Consider the following 12,502-nt stretch of genomic DNA (forward strand, 5'->3'; position numbering starts at 1 on the left):
CCTGCCTGCTCCTCAGGGTTCACACTGTTCCGACTTCTCCCTGTTCTGGTCCTGCCTTGCAGTGTGAATCAGCCCTGCTGCTTTTTCTCTCTTCCAAACCCAGGCAGGAACCTCGATGCCGTGCACGACATCACGGTGGCCTACCCGCACAACATCCCTCAGACGGAGAGGCACCTGCTGCAAGGGGACTTCCCCAGGGAGATCCACTTCCACATCCGCCGCTACCCTGTGGACACCCTGCCCGCGGCCAAGGAGGACCTGGAGGTCTGGTGCCACCAGCGGTGGGAGGAGAAGGAGGAGAGGCTGCGCTCCTTCTACCAAGGGGAGAAGGACTTTTACTTCACTGGACAGACCGTGATTCCACCTTGCAAGTCTGAGCCCAGGGTCCTTGTGGTCAAATGTCTCTCTATCCTGTACTGGACCCTGTTCAGCCCTGCAATGTGCCTCCTCATCTATCTGTACAGTTTTGTTCGGTGGTATTTTGTCATCACCATTGTCATCTTCGTGCTGCAAGAGAGAATTTTTGGTGGACTGGAGATCATCGAACTTGCGTGTTACCGTCTTTTACACAAACAGTCACAGTTAAATGCAAATAAGGATGAGTAAGATCAGGTTCGCAGCGTGACAAGCTAGGGAGTACTTGGGAAGTGTAAGCCTTTGTAAACCAAGATGGGTTTTTGCATGACTACATCAAATATTTCTTACTACCATCATTATTTGTTAAAGATATTTTGCACTTAGTTTTGTGGGAAAATACTGCTACACACGTTTTTTCCCTTAAATCTCTTAATGTAATTTCAATACGCATAGCGGGGAGCAATCGCTATGACATAAGTCGGGCCAGAGTATTCTTAAACAATCACCAGGCCGTTCACAGACGAGGCACACACAAGATTTTCCCAGGGGCTCCATCCCGTTTCCTCACCAACACCCAGCCCAGAGGCAGGTCTGGGCTCTGAGCACCAGCCCAGCTCAGATGCTGGTGCTAGGCTGTCCGAGGCCAGGGTGAAGGCCCTCCTCCTGCGCCCTGGCCCCCTCAGCTCCGCCATGCCAGTCAAACCATCGCATCCTTCCTTAAGACCAGAAACCAGACATCTCTTGTCCTTAAACTGACTGAACGTTTTGACAGGAAGTCCACCTGTGCCCTGTTCTCACATGAAAAATGAGACCTGGACATGTCTCGGGGCAGCCACGGGCTCCCACTTGGAAACCTTAGTTTGAACTTTTACAGGTAGGAAATTAATACATTCTAGTTCTTCTACTTAATCTCGCATGCCTAGTGCTGGTGTCTTTAGGGCGTGTGGGCAGGTGTAGCCCCTTCTCTGTTAAAAACAGTAAAAACCACTTAACATTTTTAAAGGAAAGCATGGAACATTCTGTTATTGCAGTCAGAAACCCTCCTTTGAAGTTGTGTCTTTTGAAATACTTCTGTGAAACCCGCCCGAGAAGGGAGGTGAATATGTTTTCTACGCGCGCGGTGCTCTCACTCCCACCGTGAAGGCGGCAACAGCCAAGCAGCAGCTCACCCTGGCCAGACCGCCCTTGCAGCCTCTGCAGTGTCCCCGTCCCTGCCCCCCCCCCAAGTAAACTGATGTAAAAGCGGGTCCTTCTTTTCTAACAACAGGGCGCGAGTCTCACTGTTAGCCCCAGGCTTCCTCCTTCAATAGTAAAATTTAAACATTTCCAACCAGTAGTTCACCTACATGTTCCTGTTAGTTGGAGTCAGTGGAAAACCCAGCAAACCAACAGCACCGACCTCCTGCTGAGGCCCAGAAACCGGGGTCAGTTCCACCCTGCTGGGGGCCCCCCCGCACTGCTTTCTCGGTGACAGTAATGAGGATGCTGGTCAGAGCAGCAGAAAATCCGAGGCCTTTAAAAGTCTTAGCTGTTAGCAAACTTGCCGGCGGTACCCCCACCTCACCCAGCCTCAGAGCCACTTCTGCTTCATGCAGCGCTTTGGCGTGAACACCTTCCCCTGCGTTACAACTCATTTTGCTCCACACTGACTTTGACCCCACAGCGAAACGCGCGTTAACATGAGAGGTAAGCACTTTGTGAGCCAAACTTACCGGGCAGCTTCTTTCAGAAAGTGCTGTTTTCGGCAGTTGCTGTTCACACACGGCCCCTGTTGGAAGAGGACTAACTAGTGCTTCTACGCCCACGCACCAGCACCAGCTCACGGGTAGCTGCGGCCTGCGGGCTGTTTGCAATCTTGCTGGGAGCTACTAATCAGTTATTGGGTACATCTGCTGCAAACGCAGCTGTAGGACTATAGGTTTCTTAGGGTGTCTTTTTTATTTTAATTTTTTCTGAATAAAGGAGGTTTGTAATTTAGGTTTCTCTCGGACCTCCTTTGGTTTTATTTGGAAACACAGAACTAGTCCTAACACTCGGGATTGTGTGTCCGGGACACGGGAGGAAAGCCGGGCCCCCGCCCTGCAGGTGTTCACGCTGCAGCCTGCCGCCCTCCCTGCAGCCCCACAGTTCGAGGTCTGTGTCCTCTTTAGCTGTCGGAGCTGGCACAAGGGAAAGCCTTTTCTTTTTAAAAATGTTTTTTGACCATGACAAACATGTTTAAGATAAAATGCAAACTTTTTTTTACCTACCCCAAATTCATAAGCAGTGATACTGGGGAATAGAGAGAGCATGTACTTCCTTATAAGAATTAGAAATAATGTCAAAAAGAAAAAAGAGTTGCTTATATGTTTTCCTACACGTGTACTTATTTTTAAAAAACTGAAAGAAATAATGCAGTTCATGATGTGAAAGCTATCTAAAGTCGATAGGAAAATAGCGGAATTAAGTTAGCTTCAGCGTGGTCATGGGCCTCGGCAGAGACCCCTCCATACCTTCCTGGGCCACCGCTGCAGAATCAGCAGGCGCGGGACACACACTCGACTCCCATCAGGCCTTGGAAGGTCAGCTCATTGCCCTGCGTGCGCCTGCTAAATCTTGACCACGCAGGGACGTTTTAGATACAGCGAGTGTGGTGGATGTAGGACCAGAACCCCCTTACACTGAAAACAGGGCCCCGCGAGGAAGGGCACCAGACATCTCTGATGAAACAAGCCCCGGGGACCTGGAGATTCGGTAGGAGAACAAACACGGTAAAAGACTAACTAGAGAAACATGTGATAGAGCCTCTAATGTAAAACCCCTGCGAAAACCCTTCCCTGTTTGTTACACGGTTAAAACACAGATGGGGGAAATAGCAGCCTCCTCCCGAGTCACTGGGAAATTGGTTCCTTCCGTAGCACCTCGCCAGAAGCTGCACGTGGGAGCCGAGCCCGGACTGCGCGCGCACGCCCGCACGACCACCACGCCCGCACGCTTCCAATAGAGACTAAGTGGAGGGAACTTGATGGTGTTCAATTGTTTACATTTCTTTATATAAATAATGCGCTTTCAGTGCCTTAGTTACAGGTCCCTTTCTTTTACTTGTTCCAAGAATTCTGCAGCATGTTTCTTAGGTAGAAGTCTCCTTGCTGCCCATGGGGAGCAGCTCATGGATCGCCGGGCACTGCGGTAAACACCACTTTTGATGCCATTCGGAGAGGGGAGCACGGTGCTGAGGCAGCGGCCGCCTGAGCGCCATTAGGTGTGCTGTCGAGAATGCACGGGGTCTCATCACCGGGGGTGGGGGGGCCTCAGACTGGATATGGCTGTGAAGTGGTCTGTGCCCATCTTACATTTTTACTTCGGAAGAGAATCTTAGTTTTGGTAATTTGTCTTTTAAAGGATCATTATGTGCAAAACACCAAATTTTAAAAATAACTCACAGAATGGCCTTAGTTTTCGGTGTCCACTGGTACGTTTGTGAGTTGTGCTATCTGTAATGTAAACCTCAGAATAAAGTGGAGCCAACTGAACAGAGTTTGTTTTTACGTGTGTGTGGTGTTTCGGTCTTTGCAGGGATGATGGTGCTACTTTGTTTCTATGCATTGTTCTACCCTTACAATAGGCAGTCATCCAAAAGCTAGTCAGTTAGAACCCTTTCAAAGATGCATTTTTAAAAAGTGTCTGAGCAGGGAGGGAATGTGCTGCCTCCCTGATGGACGGTCCAGAGGTCACAGCTGAATTCAGGGGTAGTGAATGTTATCAGAACCTGACGCCTTCCCTCTCTCAGCTCAGCCCAAGGGCAAGTTCACGGCTCCACAAGTGCAGGGATCTCACAGTCACATCAGCGTCACTTAGCTGTACGAGGTAAATGGGGACTCTGTGTACACTCCGTCCCCCTGCTACCAGGGGCTTGATCTACAAAGCAAATCTTGAACCCACACCTGAAAAATGTATAAAAATGTGCTTAGCAAACAGACACACACACACAGAAATCATGGAACTGGGGGGTAGCAGGATATGACACCCCAAACCACGTGTGTAGGAGCTCAGGGCACACCAGTCCAAGACAAGCCACTTTGGTACATTATTTTGAGCTGCAGGCATTTGAGAAACAGGAAATACTGTGAGAGGCTTTCACTGATCTTCGCTTACCTGCCTAAACTAGACAGATCCTCCGAAAGGAGTTGGAGCGCCATCAGCCCCGTCCCTGAGTTTCATCAACCAGGGAAGACTGACGCTGTCGCAGGAGAGGAGACCTGAAGTCGACACCCCACTGAGACACACTTGGTCACAAACCATCAGCCGTGCCATCTTCCAAGGGCCCATTCGTTCACCTTTCCTAAAAGTCAGTGTCTCCCCAAAGAGCCTACTTCCCCTTCCCTTATTAAGATGCAATTTAATCCTGAATTTGATGTCACCTTGGGGAGTTACTCATGTCCTCTCCAGTTTCTCCCATGTATACCTTAGGGACACGTGTTAATAGACTTCTGTTTGTTTTTCTCTTGTTAATCTGTCTTTTACCACAGGCGGCTTGAGTCAAAGAGCTCAGAAGGCTGGAGGGGCAATTCCCTCCCCAACGTTACCTATTCTTACAAGCTCTGCGAGGCTCACTGTCTTCTGGTTCTGCAGCAAGCCCTTGGCTTGAAAGAGGCACTCTGTGGGGAGCCCACAGGGTCGTACTCTGGCGAAGGGACGGACACCTGGGCCAGAGGAGCACAGACCCGCAGAGCCCGTGTCCAGGACTGGCCCATGGGGCTGGCGGGATTTCTACATTCCGTTCACACAGGGAGTGAGAGGAGAGGGTAGTCCACCTTCCTCATTCCACCCGTGAGTTTGCGCACAGGGCTCACGTGCCTCCCTGTGGAGGGTGGGTTTACGACCAGGGGGCTTCCAGTGCCGGTCAGAAAGCCCTGGGAGGTGCACAGATGCTGCTCTGCGCACAGACAAGGCCGTGCTCCCGCGGAAACGATTGAAAGTAAATTACTAAGAGACACCTGGGGTGTCCGGGCTGTGCCGACGTGACTTGCCGGATCCACGTGTAGCCTGACGCCTGCAGCCCCTTCAGCCTTCCGTCCTCCCAGGTTCAAGTCCAGTGGGAAAGAGCCAGAAAGGCTGCTTCCCAAGTGGCACAAGAGAAATCCTAAACTGGGTTTCGGTGCTCGTTCCTGAACTGTGTATTTGCCCAGAAATACAATGGGGGTTACTCGCTGCTCCCCCACCCCAACCAGCGGCAAAGGGCAAGAGAGGGATGAATTTCAAGGAGACTGTTAAGGTCATTTTAAGAGAATAGGATGAAATGATGCAGATGGCCAGATGTCCACCTGAACAGTGGAACTTCCCAGCCCCCCAGTGGACTCTGGAGAATATCGGCGTGGCTTCCAGAGGGTCCCCGACCCCTGCACAGTGCGCCACAAAGCAGGTCGGCAGCTTCACTCTCCATCAACACCAGGCTGCACACAGACAGCCTCGCCCACAGTCGGTCACCTGCGTCCGTCAGCCATCGCCTCCACCGGCTCACCCAGACGTGAGCACCACAGTAGCAGAAAGGCTGTTCTTCCCACAGGGATCTGTTCCAGTATAAATGCTGCCGCCCCATCGTCTCTGCCTGTCGCTGCTGCACTTCCTCTCCCAGCTGTGCAGGCGCAGGATCTTGCCGTGTTGCCCATTCCTCCCTCACCTGCCTGACAGTCAAGGTGTGGCCCACCGGGGCCGTCCTCTGCAGGGGCAGCTCTTGGGCCTCTGTGCCAGTCTCCATACCGAAGCCCCAGCTGGTCCCACCACGGCCCCCGGATTAATCAAGGGACCCCTCTTCTCACACTCTCAGTGGTTTCCTGCTGACTCAGGCAGCCCGCACCCTACCTATCCCAGCTACTCCCCAACCCATCCCAATCTCAGACCCAGGATGTCCCCAGGTAAGGTGAACCTTTCTGTACCAACACAACTGACCGAGCAGATCTCATCATTGCCCAAACCTCGTGTGCCCCACGCCCTCTCCCACCTTCGCTCATATCCCCCTCACCTGTGAAAGGCGCCTCCTCCGCCAACCCCAGTCTAGTCAAATCCCGCTTTCTCTCTGGAGCTTTTCCTGACCGGTCCAGTTTGCAGTGTCCTCCTGTCGTGGTGCACTCCTTGGCAACTCCCGCTGGACTGGATTGCACTCTGTCTTGTGTTACAGTTGGTTTTCAGTCTTGTGCCTCGGCTGCATGATAAGGTTCTGGAAAGCGAAGATAGGATGGCTCACATTTCTCTGATCCCAAACTGTTCCGCCCAGCATCTTAGTCATTCTTTTTGCACAATAAATTCTTAACAGTGATTCCCTGGAAGTCACTCAGAAAGGGGTCCCTTTCTAGCCTAGAACTGGGTGCGGAGATTTACAAATTAAAATAACAGACAACAACAAAAATGGAGATGCAAATCCATCCACGCCTAGAAAATAATTAGACTTTTTTTTTACAGGAATCAAATTATGTTTGACTAGTAATATGATTTACCAAAATATATTAGTATATGAACTTTTAACAGTAAAAACTTGGCTCAAAGTGTGCTTTATTCTTTGTCCTCCCTGCTCACATACACACTTTTCTTCCCTCCACAACAAAACAATAAACAAACAAAAAACCCACGACACTGTTGAAGAAAGAAGCAGCACCTTGTAGGTCTGAAGCCAACAGACAGAAATGAAGAAGGTAAGTAAGACTGAATGTCCTGTCCTGTCCTGTCCAAAGCAGAGGCTTATGTCTGGCACCAAAGTGCGGGTGCCCCAGGGCTGGAGGCCACCGGCACACAGCTGGCCAGCAGAGGGCACCAGCCCTGGGGCTACTTTGTCCCTGCACATGGCTAAGTAGGAGTTGCCGACAGTAGCTGGTGGTGCAACTTCCAGAAACCCTTGTAAAACGACAGATGACCACACCCACAGTGGAATTTTCCATCCCGAGGGCTGGCAGGAGGCAGGGGCTGAGAGAGAATGCATGATTGTTGTGAATGTAAGTCGCCAGGGCTTGGGAAGTTGGTTACAGAGCAGCAGAAAACCCAACACTGTGCTCAGTTATAGTGAAAACTGAAGGAGGTAATCCACCAGCCACGCACCGCACCGCACCGCACACCCGTAACGCAGCTGCTGTTTGTATTGTGGCCATTTGATAATTGTAACGAGCCGTGGAATACGAACCCTTCTCACTGTCCCCACACAGCCACTAGTGAGCAACAGGCAGACGGTTTGCAGTTTGCAAAGCACTTTCTCAGACTTTCCCCACAGTAGGACAGCATGAACCTCAAAAGGGTTTAGGGGAAGCCATGCCCACGATGACTCAGCTCCTAAGTGGCTGAGGCAGGATTCAAACACACAATCCCATGTTCCAAGTATTCTGCCCTTGAACTCCGAACACGTCCACACATGCAACAACGACTAGTCTTGGGAAGAAATGCAACAGTGTGGAGGCGTCGTGGTCCCTGATTAAAAGCTGACTTGGGATAGCTTCCTGACTGTGTGATCTTAAGCAAAATACCCAAAGCTGGCCTTAGGTTCCACATCTGAGAATGGAGGAAATGTTCATGGGCCAGCGTCCTTCCATCACAAACTGCTGTGAGACTCGAATCAAAGAGTGGATGGAAAGGGGTAAAGGGTTTTCAGCAGCCTTCTGTGAAGTTCTCTGACAGGGTCCAGCCCCCTCCCATCCCCGCGGTGGGCGTGGGTCCTGCATGGGACAGAGCGCGCAGTGGACCCGTGCGCCCCGCCCTCTGAACACGTAGTGTCGGGGAACATCTGACCCCTGGCGGTGACGGGACAGTGGGCGCCACGGGCCTCAGTCATTGGCCAGCCCTTGTGCAGGGCAGTGGTGGGCAGCAGCTGCCTATTGTCCTGCCTAACAACACCCTCCTTTGGACGTTGGCAGGCCCCACTCATGGCTCCTACCCTTGACCTTCATTTATTCCAGCAAAGAAAGATGACTCACTGACTCAGCCTCCCCCACCACTGATGTTTTCCTTCCTGGTCTCAATGGGAGGATTGTGGGGTTATTTCCTAAAAAGTAAATGGGAAGGGCGTGGCTTGGCTGAACGACATCCTCCTACCGTGGAAACACCGATGACATTTCAGGCCACCACATGCTTGAGTAAAGACAGGAAGGGGATGAATGAACAAACCGTGCGGCTATCTGGGGAAAAGGCATCTGGGCAGAAGGAGCCACAGGGCAAAGAATGTTGAGGCAGGAGTGGGCGCTTCACACAGATCCCCCAAACCTCACCATCGTGCATAACCAGAGCACAGCACATCCAAGAAATGAACAGGGAGCCATAATACGAACTACCTTACAGAGCACACTCCCATTTTACAGGCGCGGGGGAAGGTGTGTAACGTCACTAGTTGTCAGGGGAATGCCCATGATGAACACCACGAGAAGACACTGCTTCGCAGGTGTCGGGATGGCTGCCACCAAAAAGGCAGGAGATAAGTGTTGGCAGGAATGTGGGAAAAGGGAGCCCTTGAGCACTGCTGGTGGGAGGATAAACGTGCAGAAAACAATAAGGAGTTCCTCAAAACATTAAAAATGGAGCTGCTGTATGACCCAGCAAACCCACTTAGGAAAGCACTGACTCACTGAGCTGCACCCCCAAGCTTATTGCAGCATCGTTCATGATGGCCAAGATGTGGGAGCAACCTGGGTGCCTTTGAGGGGTACATGGGTAGGGATGTGAGGTACACACACAGAAACACATGATGGAATACTACACAGCCATAAAAAGGAAAGTCTGCCTTTTGTGACAAGGGACATTGTTGTCATGCTGAGTGAAACAAGTCAGAGAAAGACAAGTACCACGTGACACCACTTATATGTGGCATCCAGAAAAGGTGAACTCACTCAAACTGAGAGTCCAGCCGTGTTTGCCAGAGGCTGGGGACTGGGGAAATGGGGAGGTGTCTGTGGGAGGGCACAGCTCCAGCTGTAAGAAAAGTAAAATCTGGGGGTGAATGTGCAGCGTGGTGACCGTAAGGAGCAACGTGGCAGTATATACTTGCAAGTGGTTAGGAGAATAGATTTTAGATGTGACTGCCACACACGCGTGCACACATGCACACACATGCACATTGGCATTATGTGAAGGGATGGAAACGTGAACTGGCCTTAGTGGTAATCATTTTGCAATATATACATGTGTATTGAATCATCACGTTTTATACCTTAACCTTATATATGCTATCCATCGATAATATCTCCATAGATCTGCAAAAGGAAAGATCGCAGGGCAGACAAGATCCACCCAGCAGCTCAGGTCTACTTGCTCACTCACTCACTCCCAGAGTGTACTGAGTCTCCTGGGGACCCGGTGTGGTGGGGTTGGCCGTGGCTCTGCAGCAAAGCTACTGAGGTGCAGAGCGGTGGAGGGAAGGGGATGCAGGGCCAGTCCATGCAGGGCCTTGCAGGTTACAGCACAATGTACGTGGAGTGGCGTTTGCATATTGGAGAGTGGGCACAGGGAAAAACAATCTGGTTTATGTTATAAATAAAGAGGTTCCCCTAGTGCTGCATGGAGGCTGGGTTGCAGGAAATCAGCTTGTCAATCAGTTCAGGGGAGGCCACTGAGCTGAGGCGTCTGCTTTCCACATATAAGGAGCACCAGCATCTCATACTCTCCTACCCTCTGCCAAACCTGCTCCGGAATCTCTCCCATAGATTCCTCATTCTGTGGCCCGGTGATGTCACCCATCTTCCCAGCCATTCAGCTTCCTCCTCCGTGTCAAAGGTCTGCTCTGTGCAGACTCAGGCAAAGGCACGGGTTGTCGACAGGGCTCTCGGGCCCCAGACACTGCCCTTGGGCCCACAGCTGGTCTCCACCCCACCCACTGATGGCAGAAGTCCTGGGGACAACCCACAATGGCTAGCATCTCCGAAGTTCTGGGCAGTCTTGGGAAACCAAAGGGGAAAGACATGTTCTCACTTGCAAAGTCTTCAGGGATGCCATGAGGTACCACAGAGCGGGCTGCAAGGCTGGCTTCTTTCCTAGCTTCATGCTCAAGCCACCACTGATAGAAGGAGCAGAGTCCTAATGCTCAGTGACTCACAGCATGTGACATGCTAATCCTGCCTCTGTGTCTCTGCCCTCATCTGCACCCTTGACCACTCACAACAGCTTGCCCTCTGGTGACTAACACCTCTGTCCTTCCTGAGACCTTCCAGGAAGGTCTCAGTAAAGCTCAGGCGAGAGCTGCCGATCTTCAGCAGAGACTAAAGGTCATGGGTGGGATGTGGAACTTCCCCATGGGCAGCCTGGTGCTGTGGGGAGGGCACATACTCTAGGCACAGGCCAATCTGGGTCTACCCCCAAGGTCATTGCGGGCCCACTGCTTGAGCTTGAGTGAAGCTCAAGGCTGCCTAAACTTCCCGAGCCTCAGTTTCCTCAACTGGAAAATAGAGATGATTAATACTCAGCTTGGGGCCACCAGAAGGATGATGAAATGATAACTGTAAAACGTGTGATGAGGAAATGCTGCTCCCTGCCCCTACCTTTTGGTAGTTTCACACGGGCTCTGGATTTTCCCTCTAGAATTTTGGATTTAGCCCTACAACTAAAACGTGGGCTGGGTGCATTGTAGAGGTCAGTTTGAATTGAGCACATGCAATGTCTCCCCTCCCCCGCAGCCTTCTTTGTGTTCTCTTCCTTTCCTTTCTGTCTTTATTAGCAAAAGCCGGAGCTGATGGTAAAACTGGCACCAGAGAGGGCAGGCAACTTGCCCAAGGACACACGCGGCAGCAACTTCTATTGGGCTCCTCCAAGTGCCGGGCATCCTGTCCCTTGGACATTCTGTCTCTCCTCCTGCTGGGACAATGCCCAGGCACCCTGCCCACAGAACTACGGAGACTTTCAAAGGCCACTAGGGAGGCTGGCCGCGTGCACTCGTAGAGAATTTCCAATTGGTACCTTCTCACCCAGAGAAGTTAGGGCCTTAGGGACAAGAAGATGAAGGGCGATGGTCAAGAGAAAAGAAAATCATGAAAGGTGTGGTTGGATGGGCTGCATGGATGTGTTCAAGGAAGCCCGAGAGGGGCCGGGGAGAAGACAAGACTCCTTCCCACCCCAGAGAACAGAGCTTTGGAGCCTGTGGGCCATCCAGCCAACCGGCTCACACTCTGGGTGCTTCCAGGGAGCGAACGTTGACTCTCCCTTTTATCGGAGGCCCCCAAGTGGTCTGACAACCATGTTCTGGTATCATTTCAGCCCAGGGTTGCAATTCTTTTAATTTATGGTCTTGGTTCATCCAAATTGTAGTGCAGTCCAGACTCTGAAAAGGGCATCGGCAAAGAATATGTAAATGGCAGGAAGTTGGGGCTGATAATACGCATGACTCCTTTGGCCCGTGTCATGGACGCGGGCAGCACGCTGTCCCTCCCAGACTCTCAGTCACACACAACCTTTCATGGGGAACACACGCAAGTCAGTGTCCCTCGCTTCTCTGAGGGTATGGGGATCCTTCTGAAAAGCACCTGGTCCCCTCTGACATGCAGTTGATCTCAAAAGCAGCTAATTGAGATCTAGAGCATTCTTGAAATACGTGGTCTGCATAGAACACAGGCCTCTGATCCAGAAGCTGTGGTCCTGCACTCGTTAGTTCAGGGCACATGAGGCATCTGTTTGGGTAAAGCTGTTACTAGTGGAGCTGGGGGGCTTATCAAGTAAAAGAGCATGAAGCTGTTCTTCCTCAGATGTGTGGCCTTGGGTCAAAGTGGAGCCCAATCTGTCAAACTGCCCAAGAAGTCTGGCATGAGGTGAGGGACAGGACATTGGAGGGAGAGCTGAATTTGATTAAACCTCCTGGGCCTTATGGGAGCCCTTGGGAAGGAGTCTTTGAAGCAATAACTAAACCCTCTAATGCGAGAATTAAGGATCCCCTCCCAAGCCCAACCGAAAACAGCTCTTCAACTTGTAGAGATGGAGAACTTCAGAGGAGGCAGAAATTCACCACGAGGGAGAGAGGGGTGGAAGGGTAGGGAGTGGGAAGCAGTTGACTACGTGTGTTCCGCCTTGTTCAAGGTGATGATTCCTAATTAGCAAGGAGAAATTGGGTAAGTTCTTGTGTAGCCAGTGCCTTGGCCTTGAGGAGAAGGGATAATAAAAACAATTCAGGCCAATGTCTAGCTTCCCATGTGGAAACCTGACTTTTTATGAG

At 51.4% G+C, this 12,502-nt stretch overlaps 1 protein-coding gene across 6 annotated transcripts in view; it reads left to right on the forward strand.

Moving 5' to 3' along the window:
* LCLAT1 (lysocardiolipin acyltransferase 1) overlaps positions 1 to 3,869 on the forward strand; it is a 156,422-nt gene extending 152,553 nt beyond the window's left edge. For all 6 annotated transcript variants that reach the window (XM_037146602.2, XM_037146601.2, XM_053667194.1 and 3 more), the window contains one exon: positions 104 to 3,869. In XM_037146602.2, the coding sequence (XP_037002497.2) occupies positions 104 to 606 (503 nt within the window). In that variant the 3' untranslated portion in view covers positions 607 to 3,869. The remainder of the gene's footprint in view (positions 1 to 103) is intronic.
* The last annotated feature ends 8,633 nt before the right edge of the window (positions 3,870 to 12,502 follow it).

This window comes from Artibeus jamaicensis, unplaced genomic scaffold (genome assembly GCF_021234435.1).
Source record: "Artibeus jamaicensis isolate MK-2021 breed Jamaican fruit bat unplaced genomic scaffold, CSHL_Jam_final contig_465, whole genome shotgun sequence".
NCBI classification, from domain to species: Eukaryota; Metazoa; Chordata; class Mammalia; order Chiroptera; family Phyllostomidae; genus Artibeus; species Artibeus jamaicensis.